At 38.9% G+C, this 10,129-nt stretch overlaps 1 protein-coding gene across 2 annotated transcripts; it reads right to left on the reverse strand.

Moving 5' to 3' along the window:
• Positions 1 to 4,075: 4,075 nt before the first annotated feature.
• On the reverse strand, positions 4,076 to 9,886 carry PRSS37 (serine protease 37). 2 transcript variants are annotated; one of them, XM_012768053.2, is made up of 6 exons: positions 9,857 to 9,886; positions 9,398 to 9,511; positions 7,140 to 7,281; positions 5,709 to 5,962; positions 4,967 to 5,103; positions 4,076 to 4,320 (listed from the first exon to the last, which is right to left on the reverse strand). In XM_012768053.2, the coding sequence occupies exons 2-6, from the start codon at positions 9,429 to 9,431 to the stop codon at positions 4,180 to 4,182; spliced, it is 708 nt and encodes a 235-aa protein (XP_012623507.1). In that variant the 5' UTR covers positions 9,432 to 9,511; positions 9,857 to 9,886; the 3' UTR covers positions 4,076 to 4,179. The 2 variants fall into 2 exon arrangements, with proteins under 2 accessions (XP_012623507.1, XP_075862312.1); XM_076006197.1 differs by having other exon boundaries at positions 9,817 to 9,881.
• Between the last annotated feature and the right edge of the window lie 243 nt (positions 9,887 to 10,129).

Here is a 10,129-nt window from a genome sequence, read left to right on the forward strand (position 1 = left end):
CATCAAATTTTTTCACTTCATCTTAATTGGTCACTTAACTCTGTCATGTATGTTCACATGATACTTTGTGTTCAATTCTTCCCTTAACAACTGTCACATACTGGATCAGATAAATATAAATCTGATAGAATTTGGGCTAATCCACCTAAACTATAAACTGCCTACCCCCAATAATTATTCTCTATTTGATATCAAGTAGTATTAAACCAGTATCTTTAGAAACATTTAAAAGGTTACTAAAACAAGTGCATAGTGGTTTTTCAGAACCTCTTATACTTTGGCCACTTACTCTTTGTTTTTTTTTTATTTTTTTATTTTTTGACAGAGTCTCACTTTGTTGCCCAGGCTAGAGTGAGTGCCATGGCATCAGCCTAGCTCACAGCAACCTCAAACTCCTGGGCTCAAGCGATCCTCCTGCCTCAGCCTCCTCAGTAGCTGGGACTACAGGCATGTGCCACCATGCCTGGCTAATTTTTTCTATATATATTAGTTGGCCAATTAATTTCTTTCTATTTATAGTAGAGACGGGGTCTCACTCTTGCTCAGGCTGGTTTCGAACTCCTGACCTCCAGCAATCCGCCCGCCTCGGCCTCCCAGAGTGCTAGGATTACAGGCGTGAGCCACCACGCCCGGCCTACTTACTCTTTGTTGATAGAATATTCATCTTAGCCAAGTGGGAAGTGGCACACTAACTAGGATGGGTTTAAGTCAGAAGAGATTGATATATACAGTTCTTTTAAATTTATGTCTATCAGCACTAGAATATTCTACTAGGGAGGAAAATGATGAATATTCATCTTGAAACTTATATGATTTTTTAAATTTGTTCCTATATTTTAGAATAACTTAAAAAATCTCATATCAGGGTTAAATGAGCAGTCTAGTTGAATTCCTAGAGAAGCTGAATTCCTAGACAAAAACAGATGCCCATGAGGTAATGCCAAGACATATGGTTAACAGATAAGCCTGTATTGAAAATATTTTTACTCTTGGCAATAATTTTCTGCTGAGATGTGTAACTACAGAAATTTCTATACGAATGCTCCTTAACTTACAATGAGGTCATGTCCTGATAAACCCACTGTAAGCAGAAAATATCGAAAGTTGAAAATGCATTTAATATACCTAACCTATCGAACATCATGACCTACCCTAGTGTACCTTAAATGTGCTCAAATCATTTTCATTAGCCTACAATTAGGAAAAAATCATTTAACATAAGACCTATTTTATAACGAAGTGTTGAATATATCATGTAATTTATTAAACACTGTACTAAATGTGAAAACAGAATGGCTGTATGGGTACTTGAAGTACAATTTCTCCTGAATGTGTTTCACTTTCACACCATCGTGAAGTTGAAATGTTTCAAGTTTAACTATCATAAGTAAAGGACTGTAAATATTCTGAAGATTATTAAATTATACAAAATCTGTATGGGAAATATTAGTTGCTAAAATGAAGCAGGTTAAATATCTATTTCCATTGATTATATAATTTCTAGAAATCTAAACTCATGTGCTAATAGTTCTACAAATTGTTCTTAGCTTCAATTAATGTTCTAGGCATTTATCTGTGGATTCCTTAAATTTATCTCTGCTATTAGTAATGGATAAAGTTCAGGCCATAAACAAACTTGAAAATTTTTGAAAAGGGAGAGAAAATGTATTAATACAAAATATGACTGCATCCCATTAATTTTAAAATACTATTTTGGCTTTGGTTCCTCATTCAAGTCTATTTAGCAAAAAAATATAAGTTGAAATTATGTCGGCAATTACCAGTTGATGTCATTATGTAACCATTCTAATTATGCCTGAGTTGGGCTTAAGTCTATCACTTTCTGGAATGTAGAACTAGAATATTATGGAATGGTTTCCCATGGAAATTTTAAATTTAATAAGAATCCTGAAGATTCAATATATACAGACCTCAATAATTTTTCACTAGGAACTAAAATCAAAAAGCATGTGAGAAACCATGAAACTTCTTATAGAATCTAAATAGGAGCTTTTAAACCTCACCCGAGAAAAGACATAAGTAAAAGTATTCAGGAAACATCTCCATATTTAGAAATATAGTTATGGAAAAACATAAGGGAAATGGTGTAGGCTATGGAGAAGGTTGGACCAAGGTTGGTATCCCAGCTATGCTATTTTACTAACTGCATGGCCTTGGACAAGTTACTAAATATCTTTCCCCCCCCCAGAAGCCTCAAGTAAGTGGGGAATATAACTACCTTTGAATAGCATGATGCATGTCAAAGTATGGAACAGTGCCCAATATCTACTAGATATTAAAACATAGTTGCTTATCTTCCTCTATTTTCTTTTATTAAGTTCATACAAATGAACAAGGCAGGTTTTGTCATGACAATCTAAGGTTCCAGTGTATCTTTTCAGGCACTACATGAAGGTATGGCCTGAGGCCTTTCATGGGATGAAGTGATCTTCTAAGAAAAAAATGAGAAATGGGTGACGCTAGTGGGCACTGTTTAAAGAGCATGTGTTTATTTTGGAGTAAACTTGTCTCTCTGTCCAAGGCAGAATGCAATCTCAAACCCTTTGGGGACATTGGGAATTGAGATCAGTGAAATAACTTGAGTGGAGGTCATCTCACACCCTCCTGAAAGAGAGGACAGTACAACCTTGGATGTAAGAGCCAAGAGTGTAGGGCCGAGCAGAGGAAAAGAGATCTCAGGGGAGTAGCACTTGCCAGTCAGGGGAAGTATCCACTTGATGATTCAGCCCCAGAGCTTGTGCTGCTGGTCACTGTGCCTGGATAACAGCATTCTAACGGAGTTGCAAATATTGGGGGAAAATACCAAAATGGAGGAGGTGATTGGCTAGTGATTGGTATCCTTTATCTGTGCCTAAGTCCTAGGCAATTGGGAAAGAGGAAATACCTTCCATTGCCAGGAATATTATTGCTTTTACATTCAACACTTGAAGATTTATCTGTCAGGAATACTTGTGTTTGTATGTTTGTTTTTTAAGTGGATATATTTTGCTTGGTTCTTGACCAAGTTGCCAACTTAAAGGGAGGGCCTTGGGCTCTTCTTTACATTTTCTTCAGACATTCTTTTGTACCGGAATCTGCATTTCACAGGGTTAGGAGGCAATGCTGAGCTGACAGTCTATGTATTGAGAAATACTTTTTCTGGGTGGTCGGGAGGGTTGGATGGCAAGTCTCAAGGAGGCTTAGATACCATTTGGAAAAGTTTAGAATTTATTCTCAGGGCAATTAGGGGTCATTGAAGATCTTTACATACCATTATAAAAAAAAGCAGCTCTGTTTGGATATATGACTTTTAAAATATATTATTTTCTATGGCTGCTGTAATAAATTACCATAGGAAGCTTAAAAGAACACAAAGTCTCAACCATCTCTGCCTTTCAAACTCTGCTACTACCCTGGGATTATACCCTTTGGATCTAGATGACATCTGGGATTATACCCTTTGGATCTAGATGACATCATCACCTTGCTCTGGAGCTGCCAGACTTCCTCTTGGACTTGATTTATGGTTTTTGACCCTGCCCTGAAGTTTTTTTTTTTTTTTTTTTTACTTTCCACTCTTCCTCTGGCTCTCTTGTTGCAGTGTGCTGCAATCAATGTATGATAGCACTGAGATGAGGCATGAACTTTCTTAGGAGGACTTATTCTAGTACCTGGGATCTTATACACAAGTGAGAGCTTCAAGTCCTTTGAATGGTATTATAAAAGAAGTAACAGGGAAATAGGCATCAACATCTGTTGTGATGCCTCAGATTCCCCCATAAACTGAGGCTAAGAGCACAGGATTTAGAATTCGACAATTTTGGGTTCCATTCTAGGCTCTTGTGTCTATCAGCTATGGTATCTATCAGTAATGTAAAGTAACCACTTTTAGTCTTAATTTTCTCATTTGTAAATTGGGGATAAAAGATAACCTCAAAGGTTTGTTATGTATATCAAATGAGATAATGAAAATAACCTGTAGTTCAGTGTAGTAAGTGCTCATTTCATGTTTTGTTCTTGGTTCTTCACATCATTAAAGATACAGAGACAAAAAAGAAAACATAAGCTACTGGTATGCTGCATCCAAAGATTTTTATTTGGAGATTTTGAGTTAAGAGAAGATATCAGTTTGCATAGTCACTGACAGAGCCAATGGGATGCAGACGGCGATGTAGGGTCTCATTCGTCTTTAGTGGTTTTCTCAATCCAGGATACATATTTGTAAACATTCGTGTAAATGCCAACGTCTCCTCCCATGAAGTGCCCAACTTCAATCCCCTGGAGCTTGTTTTTGCAGATGACAGTAGCTACAGCCACCTCCTGCCAGAGATCATGAAGAGGTGGAGGGAGAGAGGGAGGGAGGAAGGTGGAGGTAGGAGGGATAAGGGGAGAGGGAGAGGGAGAGGGAGAGGGAGAGAGTGAGATCTTCTCCTCAAAGGAACCTTCTCTAGTCCCCAACTTGGGTGAGGCGTGCCTATAGGCAGCATGCTGGGTCATGAAAAGAGCACTGAATTGGGGGGGACAGGAAGCTTGGGTCCTTTTTCAAGCTTTGCTGTAACTAGCCTTATATGATCTTGAGAAAGTCAGAGAAAAACCTCTCTAGAAATCACATGTAAAATTAGTCAAACTCCATTTTCTGAAATGGTGAAGCCAGTTTCAGCTTGTGAAAAGTTTGGATTTTTTTTAAGCAATGGCTATTTTCACTATTTTATTTGCAGCTATGAAAATGAACACCTACCAAAGTGTATTTAACTAAGGTACTACCTGATGCCCTTTAATGAATAAAGGTACCTTGTAAGGAGAGCCCATTACTGAAGAGACAGGGGTGGCTTTGCAACAGCCTCGTCAAATTCTTAAGAAATTATTTAGAACTCCAAAAAATTTTTTATATTATGATTATATCATGTTTATATAGTGAACTGGGCACATACAAATAAATGAGAGCTGAATATAGAGAAAAAAGTACCCCAAAAATTCGGCTGAATACTTTCACAAATTTCACACATAAGGAGTTCCTGTGGCTTTTTCCTTGTTCGGTTTGTTGGCACTCATTATCAGTCATCACAGGGGCCTCTAGGTTCTGCCGTAAGTCAGGGTGTCTGCCTGAGGAGACAAGGATAAAAGAAAACATCCTGTTGACAATTGTTATTTAATCCTCTTAACCACCACCCTCTATTTCAACAGGTGTATTTTTGTGTGAGCCTGAAGAAAATAAGGAATAAGAAAAAGGGAAAGAATGATCTTGAGCATGGTTATGAGAGTTAATCCTAAGGTTTTTGAAAAAGTAGAGTTTTCTTTCTACGCCATGGCCTATCTTGGAGGAATAAGTGGCCTGAGTCAAGTTCTTGGAAATGTCCTTTACATGTGAGGTGAATGTGAATGGGAAGTAGGACCAATCTAGATTCCTTCCTATGCACTGTGACTCTGACAGTCAGCAGTGGTACGTATGACCTCTATGCAGAGTCAGATGGCCTGGTGGCTCCAGCTGCCAAAGCCTGGCATAGGCAGTGGGGGATTAGACACCCTGGGAAAGAAGGAGCTTTGTTCTTCTGGGCAGGTCTGTTTTTGCCAGACCACTCATAGCAACTCTCTTGAGTCTCCACCCATTCTTCTCTTCTCTCTTCTTTCCTCTTAGGAGGAGATGGATGGTCCTCTTCAAGGATAACTGATGGTCCTTATTTGCTGGGACCATCAGGAGGTACACTCACCATTGTTTTCTTGGCTCCAGTCCAAACCTGAGAGCATGCAGACAGTGCCTGGTCGGACATTGCTGGTGGCAAGGGAAAGGGTCTGGACTTTGTGGTTGAAGGCAGCAGGCTTAGCTAACTTAATGAGCATGAGGTCATCTTGTGGGGAGCTATTGCTGTGGTTCCAGTAGCGGATAATCTTGATAGGGCTAATTGTTTCCTCTGTCCCATCTCTGACTCTGCTCTTGAAATTTCCCAGCATCACTTTCAGATTTCTGGAGAGAGAAGGGGTTGGATATAATCACTATGATAATGATGATCATCATTGTTGCTAAGATACTGAATGTTACAATGTGCCAGGTACTCTGCCAAATGCTTTATCTGGATTATCCCATTTAACTCACAAATCTATGCAGCAGATCCTATTTTTATCCTCATTGTACACATGAAGTAATGGAGGCACATAGGAGTAATTCACTCATTGTCATATAGTAAGTTGGGGGCCCTTAACCACTATGTTTTCATGTAGCATCCTTAATGTAATGAAGAGGAAAATGATGTAGTCAAATAAGTTTCCCTTCTCTCCAGCTCCAGCCTGTCTAGAAGAATAAGATGATCTGAGGTTGGGTATCTATTTGGTTCACTAACTAATGCACTAACAACCCTACTCTACCCTGCTGTGTACCTGTGGAAGGTGATATATGTGACATATGTGACATAAATCAATGAGCTTTCTTGTCCTCTTGCTTCCCATTGGGTTTTGGCCAATAGGAAGCACCAGAAGGAAATTGGAAGAAAAAGAGTGAGGTTGGAGTATTTGTCCTCCCAGCTTTCTTCATGCAGTGTTGCCACAGATTGGCTGTGTCCCTTGACCACAGGTTACAATTCCTATCAAGTAGTCTCTTAGACAGGTCTCTCTCTGTCTCTATCTATCTTCCTTTCTTGAAACCAACCCCTTTAGGCCTAGAGGTGGTCACTGCATTTCCTTAATAGTAACCCAGATGGTATACAGAACTATTCTTTGTGTTTTCCCTTTAATATCTCCATACCCTTACCATTAGTTCCTTTTTCAAATAATTTTCAAAAAATTATTACATATTCAAAATATGTAATAATTATACATATTATAAGTAAAAAGGGTTGAAAAAACTGATTGGAGACTAAGGGGGAATAATATGTAGCAAAGGGTTCCTCAGCAGAGGCACCATCAACACTTCGGGCTGGACAAGTCTTTATTGTGGGGGACTGCTGTGCACTGTAGGATGTTGAGCAGTGTCTTTGCTCTGGCCTCTTCCCAATAGATGCTGATAGCATTACCTCCTGGTTGTGACAACCAAAAATATCTTCAGATATTGCCAGATGTATCATGGGGAGGAAGTTACCCCTATTTGAGAACCACTGGTGTAGAATGAATGGTTGCTATTTCAGAAGGTGGGGATGCCCAGTACTCACGGTAAGTAGCAGTGAGCTGGGGCCAGTACCCATTGGGCTTTGATGAGGACACCCACACAGGGGTTGAAGTGAGACTTTAGGTATACCAAATAGGGAGCATGATCTTCTTTCTGCACAGATGAGTGAGCAAAGAAAGATGTCCCTGAGAAAATAATGAATATTCTTAATGTATGTTAAAATAAGACAATCAACAATTTCCTATTTGATAGAAATTATGGATGATTTTAAAGAAGTAATCAATTAGCTAGAAAATGTGACTATGTTTGACTTTCTTTCCTAATAAAAATGTAAATTAAATTACATACTATTTTATATAGTATTTATAATAATTTCTGTTTAATATTGATAATATGCAATCTAAGAAAGTATAAGGAGAAAGACCCTCATTCACTGCTTGTAAATTGGTTCTATCTTCTTGAAAAGCAATTTAGAAATAGGCTTCAAGAATTATAAATTGTTCTCCCATGTGTGGGGCATAGGCAATATACGTAACCTAAACATTTGTACCCCCATAATATGCTGAAACAAAATTAAAAATTTTTAAAAATTGTAAATTGTTGCACAAGTTGGGATATTTAAAAAATAAAAGAAAAAAAAGGAATTGTAAATTGTAAATTTATAACCAGTGACTTAGTCATTCCAACCTAAGAATCCATTCTAAAGAAAAAGATATAGATATAGACATATCTATATTTTTGTCAGATATAGACAAAGATTATGAATAAGTGTACTCATTTTAGCACTATAATAGCTGAACATCAGAAACATAAATGTCCAATACAATAATATTGGATGTTGAAGTAAAGAAGCACATGAAGGGCCAGGCATGGTGGCTCACACCTGTAATCCTAGAACTCTGGGAGACTGAGGCAGGAAGATCGCTTGAGCTCAGGAGAGACCAGCCTGAGCAAGAGTGAGACCCCGACTCTACTAAAAATAGAAAAATTAGCCAGGTGTCTTGGCATGTGCCTGTGGTCCCAGCTACTTGGGAGTCTGAGGCAGGAGGATTGCTTGAGCCCAGGAGTTTGAGGTTGCTGTGAGCTAGGCTGATGCCACTGCACTCTAGCCAGGGTGACAGAGCAATAGAGTAAGATTCTGTCTCAAAAAGAAAGCACATGAACAAGTGGAACATCATGTATTAAGAGTTATATTTATACAATATATTAAACAGCAAAGAAGATGTTAATAAAGCTTCTTTAAGCTAAAATAGCAATAAAAATATATATAACATAATCCAATTGTCTAAAAACAAACAAAAAATAAGTCATTTAAATGCAAAAATATATATAAAGTATGGAGGAAATTTAAACAAAGTGCTAGCATGTATTAACTAGGGGGTGGGATTATGAATGAAACCTGTTTTTTTCTACTTTTGAACTTTCTAAGGTTTCTAATATAAACATATAATATTTTTATAAATAAATTATTTTTGAAATACCCTGGTGAGTGAAAGGGAGCAAGGCCTCTTGTTTTGGCTGCTCTCAGTACTGTTAATCCTCCCTAAGCCTAGGCTTGTACCTCCCCACACCTTCTCTGTGTGATCACACAGTTAGAAACCCCAAGGGGAACAGGGTAGATGATTAATAAGGGAAAGAGACATTGAGCTCTATACCAGGGCTCTATATCAGGCATTGTTCTATATGCTTTGCATGAATTTATTTAATCTTCACAGTAACCCTATACTGTTGGTAGTAACACCCTCATTTTGAAGAAACTGAAGCACAAAATGATTAATTAACTTGCCCAGTATGTGATACAACCTAGGCAGTCAGGGAGTGGTGAGAAATGCCTCCCCATAAAATTCTGCCATCAGAACTTCATGGAAGGCAGGGCAAAAAAATAGGGCCCCAGTCTTTGATCTTTTGTTTCCAACTTCTCCATCCTCCCCTGCATTCTGAGTCTTTAAAGTTTTAGAAAAGGTCAAAATGTGTTCTCTATTCTTGTGACCACACTGTAACTTACTCAGAGGGTGATGAGGCCCACATTTTTGCATTAGAAGGTGGGGAACACTCACTGTTGAGCATTCTCCGAGGCAGGTGTGTGTGCCTTAACCTACCTCATAGCTTAGCACTAGAAGGCTGGGCTCAGCCTGTCTCAAAAGCCTTTGGATGAAGTCTAAGAGAGGAGACCCCTAATTCTGCTCATGACAGTATTTCTTGACTCTTCTTCTGCACCCTTCACACATCCTGCCTCTGCCTTACCCCATCCTACATTAAGCTATGTGTTACAGAATAGAGTAGGTGGTCTTGGATACATACCAGCAAGAAGACTTAAATAGAAGATAAATTTCATTGGGTCCAGCTCTTTCCCTGTGAGATGTAGAAGATCAGCAGAATTTGGAGCCCTCAGCTCAGTTGTCTTCTCCAGAACACCTGGTGGAATTCAGTGGATATGGTTAGGTATGGGGGCACTCCATGGGATTGGAAAGCAGCTCTGGGCATAAACAGGGAGGGAAGGAGATGACTCCAGATAGACAGATGGAAGACCTTCTCTTCCAGGGAAGGTGGGGAATTGTGCCTCTATTGAGGCCTTTCAAGGAAGGAAAACAAAGTTTAATTCCTTAGACTCCTAGATCCAAGTCCCTCTATCTGCTGCCCCTAGAAGCACATCTGCTTGAAGGTAGTTCAGTTGTCTATGGAAAAGGGAGATCTAGTTTCAGGACTTATCTTCCTCACACAGTTTCTGAGGCCAGGGATGTGGGGGACAGGATTCCCCACCTTAGTTCAGGGAGACAGTGTCCTGGGTTTTGCTCTGAACCCCCTGCTACTTATGCTCTCCCTTGGCCCCTCCCTTCTTTGTTACACTAGCTTCATCTGTGCCTTTGATCACTATTTCATCACTCAATCATCATCACCAATTTGGTCTTTGTTGTCCTGATCAACAGCTTTGAGCTAAGGAAATGTGGAAATGAAAAACATTTCTAGAACAGATATCTTGACAGTTGTGGAATAGCTTACAGTCTAGATGACATTAGGTCTAGGATCTAATAT

Source organism: Microcebus murinus, chromosome 9 (genome assembly GCF_040939455.1).
Source record: "Microcebus murinus isolate Inina chromosome 9, M.murinus_Inina_mat1.0, whole genome shotgun sequence".
NCBI lineage: Eukaryota > Metazoa > Chordata > Mammalia > Primates > Cheirogaleidae > Microcebus > Microcebus murinus.